Here is a 25154-nt window from a genome sequence, read left to right as displayed (position 1 = left end):
ACCACTGTCAAGGTCAAATTGAAACAGCTTCCTAATTTCTAGTTGAAGTTGCACAGAACATTTCTCTCTTTTAAGATAGACGGGTTTGTAGATTTGCTAATGGATTTTTTAATTGGAGATTTAGATATTTCAAAACTGTGTACATCACAATCTGTTTGAGATATATTAATGAAAACTTAAATGCCTTGACAAATTTTCTCAAAGATTGTGTGTGGTTCATTTCAACAAAATTGATCCACTGGAGGCAGAGTTATTTCATATAGACAGAAAGGTAGACATGGTCTATCACAATACGTGTTTCTTGCATTATATGCGAAGACAACTAAAAAGGTACTTTTACGGCATTACATGGCTCAAATGCACAAGGCAGCTATACATGCTCCTCAATTTAGTGACTGCCAATAAACTGTGAACGCCGCTTGTTGAAGGGTATAAATGTTACTCATTTTCCATTTATTTTTTATTATTTAAATTTGATTATACTCATTTGGTGAACAATCAGTGTTGCAATTCATTATTTATGTTTGTTTCAGTTTGTTTTTTCATAGCTGTGAAGAAAAAAAAGGAAGCACTTGAAATGTGTTATTTACATAATTTATATAATTTAGACATTTTTCACAATTCATTTTAATGTTGTTTCCATCATTATTTTTTTCTTTAAGTAATTGATGTTCTAAAATTAAGAAGCCCCTACATTTCAGTCTGATAAATCCCCATTGTTTTAATCTATAAATGTCATTAAACCATTACCATTATGGTAATTTCATAATAAATTATTTGTTAAACTTTTTTACACAAGCAAAATATGTCATGTTAATTAACCAGAGTGGAAAAAGATTTTAAGATTCTTCATGTTCCTTTATTTTTTAAAGGAACTTTTTTTTTTTCTTTGCAGACCATTATTAGAAGCCCCTTACTCTAAATATTTAACCAGTTTTTCCATTTAGGTGTTCTCAGATCCCCCTTTAATAACTACATTCTTCTACCACCTGAAAAGCTAAAAATATAAAAGTTTACAAAAATTAACTCTGAAGGGTATATATTGTCTTTTCAGACTAGAAAGAAACCCTCTGCCTAGCAAGTTTGGACTGGGACCAGAAAAGGCAATGTTTGAACACCTAGCTTCTCGAGTAAGTCACCTTTATGCAAATAAAGCCTAATATATAAAAAAATCTTGCAAGTAGTTTAGTTTAAAAAAAAAAAAAAACAAAACTAATTCGATAGATCTAGAAACTGCATTAATAAAACTGACAGTGTATGTGTTTATTCAGAATGTGGGTCTTATTTTTTGATTGAGCTTAGCAACCCAATGCAGCTGTATATTTTCTCATTATGTTTTTTATATCTAAAGTTATGGAGGGGGGTGCTTCCAGTAATATTTTATGAATCCTATCTAGTTAAAATACTGAATTATTGAAAAATACTTTTCTTACCAGTCTACAGTCAAAGCAGGTAAAGAAACACACACAGAACGCAAACACATGGAGGGCCGTTGCACACTAGAAACACATTAGAGTCAGAGAGAGTTCTTAATTTAAAGGGTTGCCAGTTCAGTCGTTGCTTTCAACCCACTTCAGCCCTCAGTAGATTGCTTAAGCTACAAGTGTTACCATTGTCAAAGTTGCATATATAGATTATACTAGGAGTTTATGATTTTAAAGTCATTTTGAGCAAATTTAAAACTTAAATTTAAAACAAATTTAAAATGGCTAGATATAGTCGGACTCACCTCGACGCACAGCTTGGACTCTGGAACCAATCTTCTTGAGAGGGGCTGGACTCTCTACCACTCTGGAGTTGCCCCCGGTGAGAGGCGCCGAGCAGGTGTGGGCATACTTATTGCCCCCCGACTTGGAGCCTGTGCGTTGGGGTTTACCCCGGTGGACGAGAGGGTGGCCTCCCTCCGCCTTCGGGTGGGAGGAAGGGTCCTGACTGTTGTTTGTCGCGTATGCCCTAACAGCAGTTTGGAGTATCCACCCTTTTGGAGTCTCTGGAGGGTTGCTAGAGGGCATACCTTCTGGGGATTCCCTCGTTTTGCTGGGAGACTTCAATGCTCACGTGGGCAATGACAGTGAGACCTGGAAGGGCGTGATTGGGAGGAATGGCCCCCCCGATCTGAACCCGAGCGGTGTTTTGTTATTGGACTCGGGCATGGGAGGAGTTTGGAGAGGCCATGGAGAACGACTTTCGGACGGCTTCGAGGAGATTCTGGTCCACCGTCCGGCGTCTCAGGAGGGGGAAGCAGTGCAGTGTCAACACCGTATATGGTGGGGATGGTGCGCTGCTGACCTCGACTCGGGACATTGTGGGTCGGTGGGAGGAGTACTTCGAAGACCTCCTCAATCCCACTAACATGCCTTCCAATGAGGAAGCAGAGCCTGGGGACTCTGAGGTGGGCTCTCCCATCTCTGGGACTGAAGTCACCGAGGTGGTCAAAAAACTCCTTGGTGGCAGGGCCCGGGGTGGATGAGATCGCCGGAGTTCCTTAAGGCTCTGGATGTTGTAGGACTGTCTTGGTTGACACGCCTCTGCAACATCGCATGGACATCGGGACAGTGCCTCTGGATTGGCAGACCGGGGTGGTGGTCCCCCTCTTTAAAAAGGGGGACCGGAGGGTGTGTTCCAACTATAGAGGGATCACACTCCTCAGCCTCCCTGGAAAAGTCTATTCGGGGGTTCTGGAGAGGAGGGTCCGTCAGATAGTCGAACCTCGGATTCAGGAGGAACAGTGTGGTTTTCGCCCTGGTCGCGAACAGTGGACCAGCTCTTCACCCTTAGCAGAGTCCTGGAGGGTGCATGGGAGTTTGCCCGACCGGTCTACATGTGTTTTGTGGACTTGGAAAAGGCATTCGACCGTGTCCCTCGGGAATCCTGTGGGGTGCTCGGGAGTATGGGGTACGGACCCCCTGATAAGAGCTGTTCGGTCTCTGTACAACCGGTGTCAGAGCTTGGTCCGCATTGCCGGCAGTAAGTCGAACCCGTTTCCAGTGAGAGTTGGACTCCGCCAGGGCTGCCCTTTGTCACCGATTCTGTTCATAACTTTTATGGACAGAATTTCTAGGCGCAGCCAGGGTGTTGAAGGGGTCCGGTTTGGTGGACTCAGGATTGGGTCACTGCTTTTTGCAGATGATGTTGTCCTGTTTGCTTCATCAGGCCGTGATCTTCAGCTCTCTGGATCGGTTCGCAGCTGAGTGTGAAGCGGCTGGGATGAGAATCAGCACCTCCAAATCCGAGCATGATCCTCAGCCGGAAAAGGGTGGAGTGCCCTCTCAGGGTTGGGGGAGAGATCCTGCCCCAAGTGGAGGAGTTCAAGTATCTCGGGTCTTGTTCACGAGTGAGGGAAGAATGGAGCGTGAGATCGACAGGCGGATCGGTGCGGCATCCGCAGTGATGCGGCTCTGCATCGGTCTGTCGTGGTGAAAAGGAGCTGAGCCGTAAGGCAAAGCTCTCAATTTACCAGTCGATCTACGCTCCTACCCTCACCTATGGTCATGAGCTATGGGTAGTGACCGAAAGAACGAGATCGCGAATACAAGCGGCTGAAATGAGTTTCCTCCGCAGGGTGTCTGGGCTTTCCCTTAAAGATAGGGTGAGAAGCTCAGTCATCCGGGAGGGGCTCAGAGTAGAGCCGCTGCTCCTCCGCATCGAGAGGAGTCAGATGAGGTGGCTCGGGCATCTGATCAGGATGCCTCCTGGGCGCCTCCCTGGTGAGGTGTTCCGGGCACGTCCAACCGGGAGGAGGCCCGGGGAAGACCCAGGACACGCTGGAGGGACTATGTCTCCCGGCTGGCCTGGGAACGCCTTGGGATTCTCCTGGAAGAGCTGGAAGAAGTGGCCGGGGAGAGGGAAGTCTGGGCCTCTCTGCTTAAGCTGCTGCCCCCGCGACCCGACCTCGGATAAGCGGAAGAGGATGGATGGATGGATGGATTAAAACTTATACAACTTTATATACTCTACATACTGTAGATTCTACTGGTTATGCACACATTACCTTGTATTATGTCTCATGTGCTAAGCAAATTCCAACATTAAACAAGCAATGGCTAATGAAGACAATACCACCTTTATCACTGTGAACAAAGACCAGATTGTTTTCTACAGCAAAGTGTGTACAATTTTTACATTTGAAAGTATTCAGAGAAGCATAGGGGACAGACATATAGTGCCTTTCTGCCTGGTTTAAATATATATATTTTTCATTTTTGTTTTCTTATTAAACAAGTGTAAGTTTGTCTCATGTGCAGTACGTAGTTTGGTTCCATGAATGTGAACCTTTTTCTGAAGACATATAACATTCAAAATTGTGCACACATTTTGCACCTGTTGTATAGTTAAACATACAAAATAGCTGATTAGAGAGCACAGGTCCTTTTCGTGTAAGTGGAACTCGTGTTATCACTTTCTAGAAAATCTATGTAGATTAACAGACTATCGTCCTTATATTATGTTTCCAAATCTATAGTTTTCTTTTATGCCCTCACCACTCAAATATAAACAGCCTTACATGCTGCCACTCAGCTTTATGTTTTCTATATATTGTAGCTTAACTCTGTTTAATTTTACCACAACTTCTTGTTAGTTTTGTTTCAGATCTCAGTCTTGTGTGGGGCATTGATTTTTAACTGTATCAGTGCCTCCGGGTTATGTAAGTGTCCAAAATGGCAGAAGATTATACAAAAACCAGGAAGACATTATTACACAAAGTCTCAACAAAATAGCAAAAAATAAAGTTTGTCTTGTAGGATGTCTATTCTAGTTGTTCTTGTGCCTGAAAAATACACAGTATAGAAAACTCCCTTGTGACTGCTTTTACTCAGCCAGTAAAGTTTTTATCAAAATTCATTTTTCTTCTTAAGAATCACTGACTCTGCCTTGAGGTTAACTTGTTGACCTTACTGTTGTTAGGGATACCCTTTAGCAGACCCTGGAAGTAATTGTGAACCATACGAGGTACCATGGTCTCAGTGGTTGCAGGTTGGGCTTCTCTGCTTCCATACATTGGGTGGGAGTATTTTTACCTTTTTCTCAAGAGTAACTACAATTAAAACTGTTACATTGCTGGATAACTACAATGTGTTTTTGCTTTTCAATTCAACCCAGACACTCAACATGTAGAATTTAATACATACAAATTTGTTTAAAATGTTTTTTTTTTGTTTAAGTAGTCTACAATTTACTTCTGTTTGACTATATTTTCAGTAACAATGCTTCTGCTTAACATTAGAATCCCTGAAGCCTACGAAAAAACTTGTAATCCCGGGCCATCTTAAATTCCTTCGCACCTCTCCGTCAGCCCCTTTTGTTTTGCAAATGTGTCGATCACCGCAAGCAGCCTGCTATCCCATCCCCGCCACTGATGCTCCATCGCAAAATTCTCGGAGCTCAAGCCTCTTTATCTGGCAGTTATGTGCTTGGAGTTATAGGAGGTAAATAATATATCGTTATTTGGAATACTTTTCATGTGTGTCCCGTGTCTTCAATGATCTGTGTAAGTGTGGGATGGCAAGAAATGCTAAACACATACCTAAAGCAGAAACTTTTCCATGTTATACTAATAATGATGTGAAGTGTATAATGTGTGAAGACTTTAGTCCAAATGTCAAATAAACATGTGCACTTTTATTTAAGAATATAACCAAGGAAAAAAAATCATTCGATTTACAACTTGCTGTCAATGAGTTAATAACCCAAGCTTAAATGTCAATTGATAGGAAGTTGATATGTATTCTTGAATGGTGCAGAGGTACAAACTGCTGCATTATAACCCAAAGGTTATGGGTTCGAGGCCAGGCGCTCCGCATTTTGAGTAGTGAGCTGCTTAGGTGGGGCCACTCTCGCAGGCGGTTCCTCCACCCGCCCAGGGGTTTCCCTCTGCCTCTGCAGAGGACGGCCCTTCACTGGACGTGCGCACCCATCGACACGTCCCATCCTATCGGAGGAACCGGCATTCACCCCTCGGTTCCTCCTTCTCCTCTTGGACGCCCTGATGGTCTGGGTTTGAGCATGGTGAAAGCTCAAATCTAGCCTCGTCTGCGTCCCTGCAGAGCGATAGGAGACTGCTGTGGGCTTGGAGCACAGGGCGCTAGGACCCAGGGCACTCATCAGCCCCTGTCCTGCCAGCCCGTGTGGACTCGCTCTCCTTACTCCGCATGCAGGCTACACCGCCGTGTCCGCTGTTGGGGAATTGCCTACTTGTTGCCGGTCCTCCTTATTAAAGTCACGGCCGTTTTCGGTGAATCCCCCCTCATGCTTTACGGGGACGGCAAAATCTACCTTCCCCGCGGTACTCTGTCGGCCAAAGGCTCCAGCGTCGCGGCGATCCTCCGTATCACACGGCGTCTCTCCCGACGCGACCGCCTTCCCCGTTAGCTGCTCCAGCTGGACTACGAGAGCACCCAGCATCTGCAATAAAGGCGACTCTGCGGGCCAAATGGACTCCTCCGGCTCGCGTAGAGCCTCCGGCGAAAACAAGGGGACAGACATTGGTGGGCTTACCTGTTGATCAGCCACACTCGTCATCTGCCTCCTGTGGGCCACTCCCTCTGGCCCAATCGGGTCTCTTCTCGGCACGAGACTGGCATTCCTTGGTCCCGCCTCTGTACCGTCATTGGCGGGCACACAAGACACACCGGCCAATCTCGTGCCTGTCAGCTATTATTATTACTATAATATAATAAAAACGTGATTTGAGTCTGTAACACCAAGTATAAATTTTGGCTACTTGTAAAAGTTAGCGCTTGTTTTTTTATTATTCAATTTTATTTTGTCAGTGATATTAATGTGCTACAATGATCTTGCCTCTCCCTATCTGAGTTGATGGCATTTATCTCCATTTTTTTCAAAAAAACAGCGATGACCACAGTTGGTGCCGTGCTTGATTCCTGCTCAGAACTGTTTGTTGTACCAGCAATCAAAGATACGATGTCCCGTGACCGCTTCCAGACTACCATGTGGCATTTGCTCTTTGACAACAAAGACACCCATGCATAACGTGTGAAAATGACAGATTTGCTGCAGTCTCGGACATTTGGCAACATTTTGTTGAGAACTGTGTTTTGAGTTATAACCCAGGCCAAAGACTTTCTGAGTCTGTGGTCATGAAGCCGGTTCATGACAAAGGTGGAACCATAACAACAGACAGCTTCTTCACAGAGATTTTGCTGCCTAACAGACTTCTGCACTGCGACACAACTCTGCTTGGCATCATAAGTAAAATGGGACTTCCACTTGCTGCTAAAGTCACTTTAGTACGCGAGCAATTCACCACACTAGTGTTTAGATCTGGCAGTGCCATGCTGACAATGTATGCGCACAAAAAGAAAAAGCCTTTGATTTCGGTCCGTAACAGCTGTTGTAAGGTTCGGTCCGTAACAGCTGTTGTAAGGTTTTGATACCTGTAAAAGATAATCGCTGAAGGGATATAAGCAGAACACAAATGCTGGTGAATCATGTCATGGTATCTTGTTCTCACTTGAATTTTTTGTTACTTAATATTATTCTTGAATAAAAGCACACTTGTTTCATTATAGCTTTGCGAAAGTGTTTATTTTATATTTTAGTAACCACTTGAATGAGATTGAATCTGTCTCTGCCTCTCTCTTGCACGCACACACACATTCATACATGAAAATGTCACTATTTGAAAACACTATGCCATTTGAACATGAGTTGTCATTACAGGCAAGATTGAAAAACAAAACGTATACCTTATATAACTCCAGGCACCTCACTGCCAGATAAAGACACTTGAGCTCTGAGAATTTTCGGTGGGGGTAATGGGATAGCAGGCTGCTTGCGCTGATCGACACATTTACAAAACAAAAGACGCTGACGGAGAGGTGGGAAGGAATTTAAGGTGGCCCGGGATTATGAGTTTTTTTCATAGGCTTTAGGGATTCTATTGTTAAGTGTAATTTTTCAGTTTTGTTTCTGCTACTTTTGATTTTATTACAAAATGTGGCATTCATATTTGATAGTATGCTAGCATTCAAATGATTGACAGTAAAGGGTGATAGTTCCCTCATTGCTTGAATTTTTAAGCTTTATTAGACACCTTCAACGTGTAAATAAACAGTACAAAGTTCCTTTAATGTTATGGCTATTCCTTCAAGAATAGGCCCCAAATGCCTGTGACCCTCACCTAAAAGTAGTGGATTCAAGAAATGGGTAGATGAAACCTCTGACATTTTTCCCACCTCATCTTTTCTGACTGTTTTTTCACTAGTTTTGCATTTGGCTATGATCAGTGTCACTACTGGTAGCATGAGGTGATACCCGGACCCTACAGAGGTTGCACAGGTAATCCAACTTCTCCAGGATGGCACATCAATATGTGCCATTGCCAGAAGGTTTGCTGTGTCTCCCAGTGCAGTCTCAAGGGCATGGAGGAGATTCCAGGAGTCAGGCAGTTACTCTAGGAGAGCTGGACAGGGCCGTAGAAGGTCCTTAACCCATCGGCAGGACTGATATCTGCTTCTTTGGGCAAGAAGATACAGAATGAGCACTGCCAGAGCCCTACAAAATGACCTCCAGCAGGCCACTGGTGTGAACGTCTCTGACCAAACAATCAGAAACAGACTTCATGAGGGTGGCCTGAGGGCCGACGTCCTCTAGTGGGCCCTGTGCTCACTGCCTGGCACCATGGAGCTCGATTGGCATTTGCCATAGAATACCAGAATTTGCAGGTCCATCGCTGGCACCCTTTGCTTTTCACAGATGAGAGCAGGTTCACTCTGAGCACATGTGACAGATGTATAAGGGTTGGGAGAAGCTGTGGAGAACATTATGCTGCCTGTAACATCGTTCAGCATGACCGGTTTGGTGGTGGGTCAGTGAGGCATATCCATGGAAGGACGCACAGACCTCTACAGGCTAGACAACGGCAACTTGACTGCCATTTGGTATTGGGATGAAATCCTTGGACCCATTGCCAGACCCTATGTTGGTGCAGTGGGTCCTGGGTTCCTCCTGGTGCACAACAATGCCCGGCCTCATGTGGTGAGAGTATGCAGGCAGTTCCTGGAGGATGAATGGAATTGATACCATTGACTAGCCCCCACGCTTACCTGACCTAAATCCAATAAAACACCTGACACTGGATACAAGCACGTGGGGGCCATACAAGCCACTGACTACAATTTTAAGTTGCTGCAATGAAATTTCGGCAAAATGGACTAGCCTGCCAAATCATTTTTTCACTTTGTCGGGCTGTCTTTGAATTCAGCCCTCTGTAGGTTGACAATTTTCATTTCCATCAAATTATGTGGCATCCTTTGATTCCTAACACATTACTCAGTCCATATCAGTATAGATATCCAGCATGATTTTTTTCCCCATTGAGATCTGATGTGTTTTCAAAGTGTTCTTTTAATTTTTTTGAGATGTGTTTATATATATATATATATATATATATATATATATATATATATATATATATATATATATATATATATATATATATATATTGTGGACTTGAACCCGGACACACACAGACGGACATCGTTGGCTCCACCACACACTGTTTATTTACAATATTTACAAGTCACGTGCACCACAAACCCCAGTGCCTCCAGCACCGTTTCCCCAATGCCCAGGCCTCACAGTCTCAATGACTCTCTCCTGGCCGCCTCCAGCCGTCTCTCCAGCTCCGTCTCTCTTCCACCCGACTTCCGCTATCGACTGAAGGTAGGCAGGCGGCCCCTTAAATAGGAACCCAGATGGGCTCCAGCTGCTTCCCGGCACTCCTCCGTAAACACACCCCAGTGTGGCGGAAGTGCCGGCTGCACCCGGAAGCCGTCCGGGTGTCCCCTGTCGTCTTCTGGTGTGGCGGAAGTGCTGGGCTCCAGGGATATTCAGGCATCGGTGGCCACGGGTCCCTACAGGGCTGGGCTTCCAAGCCCTTTACCCGTGGCCCCCAACATAACCAGGGCGGTCGCCCCCTCGTGGTCTAGAGGAGGTACAAGCCCTTCTCCGGTCCTCCTGGGTGTCCCGGCCGTGCTGATGCCACAGTGCCCCACCGCTAGCGAAGACATGTGGGTCCGAGCTGCACTTCCCGAAAGGGCAGCACGTCCCCAGAGAGGGTCCTACTATGTCCCCAGGGTCCAACACAGCGCCCTGGGACATCTTATTTCGGCACCCCCTCCAACGTCAACGCGCCCCTCTGGTCTGCGCCGCTCTCACCTCGGGGCACCATCCGCTCTCCGGTGGGGAGTGCTCCCGCAGAGCGGCCCATTCCAGGAAGACAGGTTCCTAGCGACGTCGGCTCCAGCGCTCGTTGGGGCTTCGGTCCTGTAAAAAGAGAAAAGGGAGGGCCAGAAGCACTGCCTGGACACTCACCCCAAGCGTCCCGTCGGTCTCCGTACCGGCAGTGCTCTCCCCCCCTACCGACAGCCCACGACTTGCCTGTCTGCCTCCTCCTCCGCAGGTTCCATGCCCGCCCGTCCGTCCGTCTTAGGTGGGGCCGCTCTTGCAGGCGGTTCCTCCACCCGCCCAGGGGTTTCCCTCTGCCTCTGCAGAGGACGGCCCTTCACTGGACGTGCTCACCCATCGACACGTCCCATCCTATCGGAGGAACCGGCATTCACCACTCGGTTCCTCCTTCTCCTCTTGGACGCCCTGATGGTCTGGGTCTGAGCATGGTGAAAGCTCAAATCTAGCCCCGTCTGCGTCCCTGCAGAGCAATAGGAGACTGCTGTGGGCTTGGAGCACAGGGCGCTAGGACCCAGGGCACTCATCAGCCCCTGTCCTGCCAGCCCGTGTGGACTCGCTCTCCTTACTCCGCATGCAGTCTGCGCTGCCGTGTCCGCTGTTGGGGAATTGCCTACTTGTTGCCGGTCCTCCTTATTAAAGTCACGGCCGTTTTCGGTGAATCCCCCCTCATGCTTTACGGGGACGGCAAAACCTACCTTCCCCGCGGTACTCTGTCGGCCAAAGGCTCCAGCGTCGCGACGATCCTCCGTATCACACGGCGTCTCTCCCGACGCGACCGCCTTCCCCTTTAGCTGCTCCAGCTGGACTACAAGAGCACCCAGCATCTGCAATAAAGGCGACTCTGCGGGCCAAATGGACTCCTCCGGCTCACGTAGAGCCGCCGGCGAAAACAAGGGTACAGACATTGGTGGGCTTACCTGTTGATCAGCCACACTCGTCATCTGCCTCCTGTGGGCCACTCCCTCTGGCCCAATCGGGCCTCTTCTCGGCACGAGACTGGCATTCCTTGGTCCCGCCTCTGTACCACCATTGGCGGGCACACAAGACACACCGGCCAATCCCGTGCCTGTCAGCGGGCGGGACATCCGGCCCGCGGCCATCTTCTCTCCCCCTTTCTGGATGCGGTGGCGTGCCTCTTGGCAGCCTCGCAGCTGCTGCGCATTTTCAAGCTGCAGCGGCTCCGATTTCGCAGCCTCCACTGCTGCCGCCGTCGCGCTGCCAACAGCCCGTAGACTGGCGTGCTCCTGCCACTGATGCGGATCCGGGTCGTCCCTACATGTAAAAAGCAAGGTATGTCTGCCCCTGAAGGGCCGATTACTGCAGGGCAGGGCACTTACCTCCCAGTTCCCGTCACTCTGAGGCCCCTGCCTTGGTGTGGCCTTTTTCGCCACGCCGGCCTGGCCGTCTGTCCAGACAGCGTGACCCTCGGAGTCCGCTGCACTCTGGCGACGCCCGTTCTTCTTCCTCCACACCCGGGGATGGCCATTCTGCGGTCCGGCGGCGGTCTTTGGGGTTAACCGCTCCCGCGGGGTTGTGCACGGGACGCTCCAGCGGCTGTGCCGGGCCGTCCACAAAATATTTATTTGAGGGTCCCCATCTTGCACCAGACGGATCGCCCCACGTTGGGCGCATTGTGGACTTGAACCCGGACACACACAGACGGACATCGTTGGCTCCACCACACACTGTTTATTTACAATATTTACAAGTCACGTGCACCACAAACCCTAGTGCCTCCAGCACCGTTTCCCCAATGTCCAGGCCTCACAGTCTCAATGCCTCTCTCCTGGACGCCTCCAGTCCTCTCTCCAGCTCCGTCTCTCTTCCACCCGACTTCCGCTATCGACTGAAGGGAGGCGGCCCCTTAAATAGGAACCCGGATGGGCTCCAGCTGCTTCCCGGCACTCCTCCGTAAACACACCCCAGTGTGGCGGAAGTGCCCCCTGTCGTCTTCCCCACACCAGGAAGTGCTGGGCTCCAGGGATATTCAGGCACCGGGGCGCCGCCTGGCGGTGGCCACGGGTCCCTACAGGGACGGGCTTACAAGCCATTTACCCATGGCCACCAACATAATCAGGGCAGACACCCCCTCGCGGTCTGGAGGAGGTACAAGCCCTCCTCCGGTCCTCCTGGGCGTCTAGAGCCCGGCCGGATGCCACTATATATATATATATATATATATATATATATATATATATATATATACAGTATATACATATATATATATATGGAGCTATATAGCGCCCAACCCATCACAGACTGACACAGAGGCATGTACAGAATAAACAAAAGCTTTTATTTTGTCTTCCCCCGTGGGCACACATCTTCCCAGTGACCCACAGGTAATGCACAGACAAAAAGCAACAGTTCCAAAGAGCGCTTGAACACAACACATCCTACAAATACGAACCTGATTGAAAGAAATAATGATAATCAAATCATTGATGACAGCAACACTCATAACACAAAACAATTACTGTATTTTGACAATCATGTTACGTTATTTTTATGTTCCCTTTTCTTTTTCATAACTTCTTTAACACACTACTTCTCCGCTGCAAAGCGCGGGTATATATATACCCCGATCTACATACTCTCAAATAGACAAACCACACGCGTGGCTAATGGTAGAGGCTTCGCCTCTAGTGCCGACGTCCGAGGTTTGATTCCCGAGAGGGGGTGCACTGAGTATGTACACGCGCTTCCCGATTCATTTTACCCTCACATCCCCTTGGTTTGAGACGTATTAAAAAATATGCAGTTAACGCAGAAAGACAGATCACCATTTGAAGCTTTATGAATAATGGAATTGCTAGTATAGTAATAAAAGGCAAAGCCCTGACTGACTCATCACTAATTCTCCAACTTCCCGTGTAAGTAGAAGGCTGAAATTTGGCAGGCTCATTCCTTACAGCTTACTTACAAAAGTTAAGCAGGTTTCATTTCGAAATTCTACGCGTAACAGTCAACAACGTCCGCCATGTTAAACTTTCTTATTTATGGCCCCATCTTCATGAAATTTGGTAGGCGGCTTCCCTGCACTAACCGAAACCAATGTACGCACTTATTTCGGTGGTATGACGCCACTGTCGGCCACCATATTCAACTTTTCAACGAAAACAACGTGTCATGGTTGAGGGAGAGAGCTATCCAAGAAATGACATGACTACGACTATAAACCACATTTTACTTCAAGAACTACCTTCACAACCAAAAACATACAGTGGTGTGAAAAACTATTTGCCCCCTTCCTGATTTCTTATTCTTTTACATGTTTGTCACACAAAATGTTTCTGATCATCAAACACATTTAACCATTAGTCAAATATAACACAAGTAAACATCAAATGCAGTTTTTAAATGATGGTTTTTACTATTTAGGGAGAAAAAAAATCCAAACCTACATGGCCCTGTGTGAAAAAGTAATTGCCCCCTTGTTAAAAAATAATCTAACTGTGGTGTATCACACATGAGTTCAATTTCCGTAGCCACCCCCAGGCCTGATTACTGCCACACCTGTTTCAATCAAGAAATCACTTAAATTAGGAGCTGCCTGACACAGAGAAGTAGACCAAAAGCACCTCAAAAGCTAGACATCATGCCAAGATCCAAAGAAATTCAGGAACAAATGAGAACAGAAGTAATTGAGATCTATCAGTCTGGTAAAGGTTATAAAGCCATTTCTAAAGCTTTGGGACTCCAGCGAACCACAGTGAGAGCCATTATCCACAAATGGCAAAAACATGGAACAGTGGTGAACCTTCCCAGGAGTGGCCGGCCGACCAAAATTACCCCAAGAGCGAGAGACGACTCATCCGAGAGGTCACAAAAGACCCCAGGACAACGTCTAAAGAACTGCAGGCCTCACTTGCCTCAATTAAGGTCAGTGTTCACGACTCCACCATAAGAAAGAGACTGGGCAAAACGGCCTGCATGGCAGATTTCCAAGACGCAAACCACTGTTAAGCAAAAAGAACATTAGGGCTCGTCTCAATTTTGCTAAGAAACATCTCAATGATTGCCAAGACTTTTGGGAAAATACCTTGTGGACTGATGAGACAAAAGTTGAACTTTTGGAAGGCAAATGTCCCGTTACATCTGGCGTAAAAGGAACACAGCATTTCAGATAAAGAACATCATACCAACAGTAAAATATGGTGGTGGTAGTGTGATGGTCTGGGGTTGTTTTGCTGCTTCAGGACCTGGAAGGCTTGCTGTGATAGATGGAACCATGAATTCTACTGTCTACCAAAAAATCCTGAAGGAGAATGTCCGGCCATCTGTTCGTCAACTCAAGCTGAACCGATCTTGGGTGCTGCAACAGGACAATGACCCAAAACACACCAGCAGATCCACCTCTGAATAGCTGAAGAAAAACAAAATGAAGACTTTGGAGTGGCCTAGTCAAAGTCCTGTCCTGAATCCAATTGAGATGCTATGGCATGACCTTAAAAAGGCGGTTCATGCTAGAAAACCCTCAAATAAAGCTGAATTACAACAATTCTGCAAAGATGAGTGGGCCAAAATTCCTCCAGAGCGCTGTAAAAGACTCATTGCAAGTTATCGCAAACGCTTGATTGCAGTTATTGCTGCTAAGGGTGGCCCAACCAGTTATTAGGTTCAGGAGGCAATTACTTTTTCACTCAGGGCCATGTAGGTTTGGATTTTTTTTTCTCCCTAAATAATAAAAACCATCATTTAAAAACTGCATTTTGTGTTTACTTGTGTTATATTTGACTAATGGTTAAATGTGTTTGATGATCAGAAACATTTTGTGTGACAAACATGCAAAAGAATAAGAAATCAGGAAGGGGGCAAATAGTTTTTTACACCACTGTATCAATCTGTGGATTCAGTTGTAGAAGTGGAAGACGCGGTAAACTATCCAGTAGAGTTTCTCCACACTCTGAATCCTCCAGGCACTCCTGAGCATAATCTAATTTTGAAGGTTGGGGCACCAATAATGTTACTGAGAAATTTACAGCCACCGATACTTTTTAACAGCACGAGACTTCAGGTCACGTGTCTGCAAAAGAACCTAATTGAGGCAACTATTTTTACTAGCAGTGGCTCGGGGGAGAGAGTTTTTATTCCTCGCATCCCTGTTATACCCTCTGATCTCCCATTTCAATTCAAATGCCCCCAATTTCCAGTAAGGCTCTGCTTCGCAATGACAATTAATAAGTCTCAGGGACAGACCCTATAAAAGATTGGCATTGATTTGAGGCAAGATTGCTTTTTACATGGCCAACTGTACGTTGCACGCTCAAGAGTAAGCTCAGTGCACAGCTTGGTCATATTACAACCGGAGGGCCGAACTGACAACGTGGTATACAAAGAGATCCTTAACAAATAATTATTGGTATATTTTCCCTCGGTTTAAAAAGGTTTACTTTTCTTCTTAAGAAAAATTTTAAGGCAGTACTTAGCAAGAAGGTGGGTATTTTGCTATATATATATATATATATATATATATATATATATATATATATATATATACTGTATATGTGTATTACAGTATAGTGTTTTTTTAATTGGAGGAATCATGAAAACTACATTTTTAATAAGCCTTGTTTTAGATTAAAAAAATTAAACATTATGATAAATTGTAATTATGAGAAGCATTTTATTTTTTATGCCATATGTATTATGGATAAATATTTTTGTAGATATTTTCTTAGTATATATTTTAAAGAAATTTTATTTATTTTAGTATTTTTATGGTCAGTGAGCGATAAGCCTACAGAATTTAGTTTTGTTAATAAAAAGTGAACAGCCAATACCTGTGGTCTATAGTTTAATTCTAAAAATACACTTTAATATAGGACATAAGGCTTCTATGCACCTGGTTATACAGGAACTTAGTGCAAAACATTTTTAAAGGGGTGAATGGGAAAAAAATAAAAATAAAATAAAAAAGTGAAGTCGGTGATTGGTATCAGCCTTAAAAGACCTGATCAGAGCATCCCTACCAATTATCAACATTCAGTCATTGTGGGCCGATTTAGAGTTGCCAGGTAACAAATCGAGACCCTGGCACAATATGAGAACACAGATTATGCCTGTATTATCTTGAAAATATTAATTCGGTTGTGCACTTCCTTGTATATTTGATTGCATAGCTGTTTTCATACTCTTTTAATTCATTGCAAATTTTTGCCTATATTTGGTTTTTTGTTTTTTTGTTTTTTTTTTAATGCACTTGTGTTTGCCTCCCTGTATTTTAATTGTATATGTGGGTTTATTTGGCCCCATTGTATGTTTAATAAGGTCTTGAGGCCTTATGAGTTTCAATGATCTCTCACATGAAATGGTTGTTCTTGGGTCAGGTTGAAAAATCTATGGGTGAGGCTTAGATTTTAAATACTCTGGAATAGTCTTCCATTTAGTATTAGATCATCTGGTTCAGTTTCTGTTTTTAAATGACATCTTAGTATAATGTATAAATTTGCTTTTAGTACTGCTAATGTTTAATCATTTATTTTTGTTTTATGTTTTATCTGTTGTGCTTTTCCCAATTGTGAAGCACTTTGTGCATCCTGCTTGAAAAGGTTTTGTATAAATAAAATATATTTTTTTATTTTTCTTATTACAGCTTTTGTAGTTTATACTTGTGTCTTTTTGAAATCCTATTTTTATCGGTTTCAGTATAGTGGGTGAATGTGCCCCACAATTTAAAAACACTAAGATGCATACATAACCAACTACAGATAAGGACTAAACACAAAACTGATTGTACAAGGATTCCATATTGTAACTTTAAAATTGTTTGCAAACCACAAGAACATGCAGGAACTACAGCCTTCAAAGACTATATATGACCACTTTTGCCATGAATCTGTATTTTCAAAGCTAGTATTATTGAACATATCATCTCTTACATGTTTCATGTGACCTTGTATTGTGCATCTATGATCAAGCCTGTATGTTTTCTCAAGCCACATGACACCTATTCACATTTCTTGCACCTTTCTAACTTTTCTTTAGTTATGTTTACATTCCTGAGATATGAACACTGAATTATCTGAACTCTTGTTTCTTCTCAACATGGTTGTTGACTGTTCAGAGATGAGCTGGCAAGCAGTTCTTTATGATTCTCAGTTATGTACCATATGTATGGAATGCCTGTCTGACTGACATCTGGCACACCTTCAGTGCATGATCTCGTTACATGGAGTGAATGAATGGATGACCTTTTTGTTCCATAAATCATCATTCTTTCACTTGACCTTATGTCCTTGCCTGATTCAAACACCCATTGCAATGCATTTTCATCTGCTGTTAAAATTACCTCTATTACTTCTATTTTTTGTCTATTGTTGGAGGAGAAATGCAAATAAGAACTTAATTTTATAGTGTATACATGGCAATATATTTGAACTTGAACAAGCGGGTAGACTGAAATTGAAACTAAGCAAAGAAATGAATTGCTTTAAAATTCAATAAAATCCATAAATACAGATTTGACAAAAAAATAATCACACTTATTTTACACTCTAATATAGTAACAGATTGTAGTTCATCAAGTTGAGCAGTAAACATTAATGCAGTAATGCTGAATGTGCATAGTTGCTTTGTAGTATTCTGCCTGTGCTGCCAACATATCTTAACATCATATGGTCATTGTCATGTTTGACAGCTACTTTTAGATGTTTGTCATCCACATTAATTCCACTAAGGGCTGCACGCAGCAGAGCACACCCTGTCTATATTGTCATTCTATTATGACACTTGACTCCACACACTATAAAAATCTCTACTTCTTTTTACCTAATGTTTTGTCTGTCTTACTAGAATATTTTGCCTTTTATGACTTTGGATACTTGTATTTGGCATGTGCCAATTTGTAATTCTACTCCACTTAGTTAGAACTTAGTGTATAAATCACTAAACTTGCCTAATCAGTTAACTTCTCAGAAGTCACAACATTGATATGTGTTAAACACTGAAACTTCACTCCACTGATTGCATCGTGCTTGGCAGAGTAGGAATGTGGCAGGTGTAAGAAGAAATAGATATGAGCCCACAAGTCTGAGAAAATGTTTAAGGCTAGTTTTAGATGGATGCTAGGAAATATAAGTCATCTTAATGGATAGTGTACAGCAGTAATAGAAACTCATGAATACACTGTCAATTATTTCTCGCTATGGTACACACTTTGAGCTTGGAGTTATTATTCATGACATTATCTTCTTTTGACGTATCAAACACAGAGATGGCTATTTCGTACAAGTGTTTATTGTCCTCGGCTAAGAAAATCATGTTTTTACCGTTGTGATCAGTAGGGAGCATCTCAGAGCCCCAAACTCCAGACACAACTAAAACAAGGGCATCAACAACAACAATCTTGGGTTCAAATATATTGATTTATGATAAACAAAATGCCTTTACACATGCTTTTCAGAGACGAGCAGTTCTCCTTTACACCACCTCTACTCCAGGCAAGCTTTGCCCTCCTCTTCCTCCCGACCCTGTCTCTCAGGGTGAGGTGAGATGACTACTTTAATGGTAATTTAATTATAATTTTAATGGTAATTACTTTAATGGATCTAGTGCTTCAATTTTGCACTCATGAAGCACTTCCAGGTCGGGCTGAATTTCCTTAAAACAGGAGAGTCCCATCCAGGCAGGGACCTCTGGCAGCACCCAGGAACTCTTAAAAGGGCTGATCTCCCAAACTCCGAGCTCCATGCAATCCTATGGATGTCCAAACTTGGAGCCGTATCAGAGGAGCACTGCCATCTATCATACTGGGGGACAAAGTGTTTTTGACAGTCAGTCTCCTCCAGTCCATCTCCACACTTGCTGTGTGAGATACTTTCTCCATAGGAAACAAACTTTTGGTGTTTTTTTGTGAGTACTGGAGTAGAATGCCAGAATTTAAATGTAAAACTCCAGCAAAATCCAAATATTATTGTATTTTTAGAAATAAAGTCAGTAAACAATTCAATTAATACAATTAAATCTTGATGTATATTTTTTATTCATCTCTGTATATTAAAATGATACTCTTTTTGTAAGTATACTCCACAAATTTCTAATTCGGATTTGTAAATTAAGAAGGCAATAGAAAATACCTAATATGACAAATATTTTAAATTTGTTAAAATTGTTTACACAATAAAGAAAAAGTTATGGATATGCTCATAGCATTAGACTCAAGGCAGTATGATAAATAACAAGTTAATAAGTGTTAGCTAATACAAGATTAAAAAATATATACAAATCCTGGATTTTTGTTTTTTTCTTGTCTCTAAATATCTCATAATTCTGGGCCCTTTATATATTATATATGTAAATTAGCTGGTTATTTATCAAGCTGCATGGTCCCATTCTAAAATGTCATGCAATATTTCAGGTGATATTTGTCTTTATGTACTGAATGAGGCCAGTGGCAAAAATGTTGTCATTTGATATTTAAAGTCTTTTATGCCCTTAGAAGTGGATAAGGGATCTGCAGATTTTAAAGCAAAAGTGGGCAGACCTGGGTTTTATATCATTAATTATCTTTATTTTTTTCACAATATTGTTTTATGATGGTATTCTTGAAAAACCTTCAGTTCAGCATCATGAACACTTACAAGTGATACAAACCATTTAAAAGAATATTCCTGGCTTCCCTCTGCTGTTTTAATATGTGTCTCTTGGAATGTTTTTTGCAGTTTGATTTTCCTGTTAACTTTGTGATGAGTAACTTGTGGCTTTTTTCTCCAATTTTAACCTGGTAAGAAATATATTTAATTTTTTTTTTAATTCATGGTTTAGGTTTGTAGGTTGTGAATAGCAATCATGGGAGCATTTATAAAATATTTAAATTCACATGGGAATGTTTGTATTTTTCTGTAATAATATTTCATAATATTTGCTAGCTTTAAAAAACAAAGCAGATAAAAACATTATTGTGCAGAGTGTAAACAATTAAACTGCTTTCCTTTAATAATTATTGATTATTATTCTTAATAATTCTTAATATTCTGGATTATTTTTCTTAATATGAATTTATTTACTATGCTTTACAATTTTAAATACAGTATATAAGCTTATCTTAATATTTATTATTGGTTTGCACACCTTAACATGTTGTGTGGATTTTTCCAGATATTTATATTTCCTCCCACAGTTTACAAATGTGAATATTAAATGAATTATTGACTCTGAATAAGTCCAATATGAGCAAGGGTGAATGTGCCTCTCATCCAGGAGCTCTGTGCAACCCTATAATGGAAAAAGCATGCTTTAAATATCAACAACAATTGTACATGTATTATTTGTGGGTTTTTGTTGTGATTTGTGTCTGTGGTTTTTACCTTGAGCAAAATTTGAAATGTAGTCTGTTAAACAAATGTTGAAAACTTGGGGCCTAGATGATGCCTCAGTTTTGGGACATTTACATTGCTGGATATTACTGACTGGTTTGTACTTTCAAATTTCATCTTTCTAACTTGCCTGGAAGAACACTTGTTGATAAAGAACGGAACAAACGATTAGAATTAGGAATTTATACTTAAATGTGTATACTTATACATATATATATATATATATGTTCATTTGTATTTACCAATTTATACATATCGTATTTTTTATACATATACTAGCTTCACTCACTGAGTGGAAGGGAAAAATTTGTGACTCTCATGAGGCAACGGCATTAATGCCGTCTGAACAACACATCCCACGTGATTCAGATTTAACCCTCTGTGCTGGGCAGTACTCACACATGATGTCCATTTCTCCTATTGTAATTCTTGGATGTAGGCAATAATCTTTTTCTATGTTATAATTGAATCCTTCCACATACAGACTCTGACGCCTGTGAATACTGCCTCTGTCGAATTCGATTCTGTTCAACACATTGTTCGGGTGTTTGTGAGGCCGTCAGTTGTGGTTGTCATATACGTTGATCAGCAAGCCTGCGAGATTTCTCTCTCGATCTGCTTCTGTCTCACTTTCTCTGTGTAACCTGAATGTTGTGGTCATACGTAATTTCCGATTCATGCGCGATTGCATTATAATATGTTCTGTGGTCATACGTAATTTCCGTTTCAAACCTGAAAAGAATTTTATATATATATATAGATTTGTAAGTAAGTTCTCAAAACACATGAATGCTAGCTTCTGTCAGTTCCAAGTAATCGTGATGGGGCCCCTCTTAGTGTGCTAAGTTAAATGACATATGCTATATTTGGTTTACTTTTTATTAATTTTACAAAAGAAAAGAGCGTTTATCTACAGATTTGTTTAAACAATGTAAGATTTTAGCACATTGTAACATGCACAATGTTGATATAAGTTGTAACAGGAAAGAACTCCTTTATGTTTTCTCTTCAAACACAGAATAATGCTAAGGAATTGAATTTTTTTTTTACTATAAGAACAATAGGCAGAACTTCTCTTTGACAGCTATCAAGTGTGTTATGTAGATTTAAATGTGTATTGATATATGTACAATCATGTGATAAATTAAATACACTCCAAGAAATGTTTTTTTTTTTCTTTTTTTAACATATATGAACATATCAAGAGTTCATCTTGATTGAAACCGTATCTGTAGATAAAAGTGATATAACAAACACCAATTTTACATTTTTCAGTCCGTTATAAACACAAATGCCAATTATAAACACAAATGGCAATTTTGCTTATGGAAAAAGTAAGTGTACCTTTCCATTTATCACCTACCTCAAATATCTTGTAACAATCTATTAGGTTCTTCTAGGGTCCTCTCTAATGATGATCTATCTCATTTAAACCTCAGATATTTAGTTTGGTTTGCTCATTGTGTATTATCACCATGCCTAGATCAAAAGAGCTCTCTGAGGCTTTCAGAAAAGTTCTTGATACGTATGAGTCTGGGAAGAGATTTAAAAATATCTCCAAACAATTGGAAATCAACCATCCCACTGTTGCAAGATCACCTTCATATGGAGAGGATTTCAAAAAATCTGCGGAATTCTTAAGGCCATGTTGCCCCATTGAGTTGAGCCTGAGAGCACAATTTAAGATGCTGAAAGAGTCTACCATTAGAACAAGGCTTCATAGATTGTATATACATTGGGGCTGTACAAATAGGAAATCTTTGCTGGCCAGAAAAAGTACCAGGGCAAGACTATCATTTGCCCAAGAACTCTTAACAGTGTGCTTTGGACAGATGTGACAAATAGTTATTTGACCAAAGTACCAGAAAACATATTTGGTGAAAGCCTAAGCTAGTATTTAATTGGTAAAATGTGATGCAACTCACATACAGCATGGTGGTGAAAAAGATATGGTTTTGGGCTGCTTTGCTTCATCAAGGCCTGGGCAACTCAACATCCACTATGAATTCTTCATTTCACCAGAGGATACTTAAGGATAAGACCACCTGTCAGAAGATTGAAGCTCAACTGAAAGTGGAAGTTGCAATATTACACTCACCAGAAAATACCTGTAAATCCACTAAGGAATTAATCTTGAGTTTTTCAAAATGCTGTGGAGGGATATGAAATGAGTTTGTGCATTCAAGACACTCATCAAACATCACATAGCTGAAATAATTCAGCATGAAGGGCTGGGAAAAAAACTTTACCTCATTAGATGTCGGAGACTGTTAGAAAGTTATAGAAAACGATAACTTGAGGATGTTTCTGCCAAAGGGGGCAACACCAGCTATTAGATCCAAGGGTGTACATACAGTACTTTTACCAGAGCCACCATATCTGTTCATCCTTTGTAAAATATATTATTGCAATGTCAAATTTCCATTGTTTTATTTTTTCAGTTATTGTACAGTATGTCACCTTTATCTATAGATAATGTTTAAATGAAGATTAAATGTTGATATATCCACATGTGCTAAAAAAGAAACATTTCGTTACTTTTTCATATGACTGTATTTCTATACAGTACAATGACAGCCAAAAAGTACGTTACCAAGAAAAAGGATTTTATGTGCTTTTATGTAACCAAGTTTCGCTTTTAAAGGACAGCAGGATACATTTGCTAAGTAGACCCAATTAACAGTAAATTGTGGATTGTTTTTGTCTGAGCACAGTTTTAGTGATTCTTTATTGCTTTTGCTCTCAAAGCCACATTGGGACCACTTTCTATGTGTTGATTGTCTACATGGAGCGGTATTCTTAGGCCTGGCCCCTGCACATCAGTTAATAAAAAGAACAAGGCTTAGTAGATTATAACTAACATGAGCAACCAGATTACAGGCTGTGTGATTGCAAAAGCAAGAGGGTAAAATGTACATTTAATTAACGCTTGCATCAAACTGTACATTTAACTTTATAAACAATTCATTTCAAAGTCTGAGTCTCATGAGTCAAATATTGGGCACTGCATGACGTTCATTCAACTTGACTTAATCAAGGGGATGACCTCAAAATGGTAGCTGCTGTTTTCTGCACTGCATTCAGAATGTTAATTGTTATTCCTGCATATTTGACTGCAGATGCTGTATAGGGACATAGCATTATCAGTTCTCCACCAGTTTTGTCAAACCTGAAAATGTAAATATCTGTGAACCACCATCCAGCACTGCAAGTCAACAGTTACTCACTTATGATGGACAGATATTTCTCACTTTATTAAAGGATATCTGAGCAACAGCCTCAAGCAAAATGTAAATCACTTTCACGGTCCCTGTATGTTGCTGAAAAAATTTCAAATACATGAGTAGTACATATAGATAGTTAGTGTCAAAGAGGTGTGAATTTGATTGATGGCTTTAAGCCCCGCCCCAAATATGATGGATGACATTAAGCCCCCCCAAATATGAAAATATGAAAAATATGAAAATTATGAAAATATGGAAATATGAAAATATGAACTATGAAAATATAATTTATGTAAATATGAAACTATAAAAGTATGAAAATGTATTTATAATCTTAGGACACGTGGGTTTATTTTATAAACATTAGGTTCAAAATTAATACTGTGAAATTAAATATACACTTATCTTGCAGTCATAGCTATGCTTATGTGTAACTTTCTGAAAATATTCACAGACCAGCTAAGATATAAACTCACGACCTCATTTTATAAACATTAGATTCAAAATTAAATATTAATTAATTAAATACAAACGAAATTTTAATCCTTCATAAAGGACTGAGCAGAGACTTACTCCTACCCACAGAAACTAAATTTTAATCGATTTTCTCCACTCAAGTTATAAGTTACGACAGGTCTTCCTTCATAGCCAATCAAACAAACTAAGCTCAGACATACTAAATAAACGATTTTCACTCCGCAAAAGTTTTGAATTACTTTACGCGCTTATCTGTCATTCACCTTTAAATAAATGATGTCATCAAACGACTATATAAAAGGACGCATGACGCTATTAAAAACCTTAATAAAGGTTACCCAAACGGAAAGTTGTAAACTAATGTAGAAATTAAATTATATCTCAATATAAGCTGCAATTAGTATAGGACATAGAATAGTTGGCCCCCAAATCCTGAAACCTTTGTAAATTACGTTCAAACACCTTACACTCAAGTCACGTTTTCAATTAATTTCCCATCGAATGCACCAAACATGATCGATCAAGGCCTGTCAATTAATCACTTTCAGGCCGTTTCTGATACCGTTTTGGCAAAGATCGTTACAGCATAGTCCCTTATGTTAATTAACAAAAGTTTGAATTATTTAACTGTTTATTTTACAAAAAATACTTATTCCCCAAATAAAAATAGAAAATATGACCCTCCTTCTAAATTTGAATAAAAATTAATTAGCAAAATATTCTGTAATAAATACTAAAATTAGAAAAAATTTTTAAAACTTAGGACCGGTTTATTTTATAAAGGTTCGACAAGCTCAATTGATAGCACTAGATTAAAACTAATAAATATACAGTTCACTTATCCTGCATGCAAACCACGAATGTGTGATTTTCTAAAATGTCACCCTGTTCAGTTATAAACTCACCATACGCCCATTATAAACATTAA

At 41.4% G+C, this 25154-nt stretch overlaps 1 protein-coding gene across 1 annotated transcript in view; it reads left to right on the top strand.

Annotated features, from left to right (window-relative positions):
• LOC120525857 (N-fatty-acyl-amino acid synthase/hydrolase PM20D1.2-like) overlaps positions 1 to 25154 on the top strand; it is a 67520-nt gene that overhangs the window by 21135 nt on the left and 21231 nt on the right. The window contains exons 7-8 of the mRNA XM_039748492.1: positions 1055 to 1130; positions 19872 to 19933. Coding sequence (XP_039604426.1) covers positions 1055 to 1130; positions 19872 to 19933 — 138 coding nt within the window. The remainder of the gene's footprint in view (positions 1 to 1054; positions 1131 to 19871; positions 19934 to 25154) is intronic.

Source organism: Polypterus senegalus, chromosome 3 (assembly GCF_016835505.1).
Source record: "Polypterus senegalus isolate Bchr_013 chromosome 3, ASM1683550v1, whole genome shotgun sequence".
Classification (NCBI taxonomy): Eukaryota; Metazoa; Chordata; class Cladistia; order Polypteriformes; family Polypteridae; genus Polypterus; species Polypterus senegalus.
The sequence above is the reverse complement of the archived record's forward strand: the minus strand, read 5'-3'. Positions and strand labels throughout refer to the sequence as shown.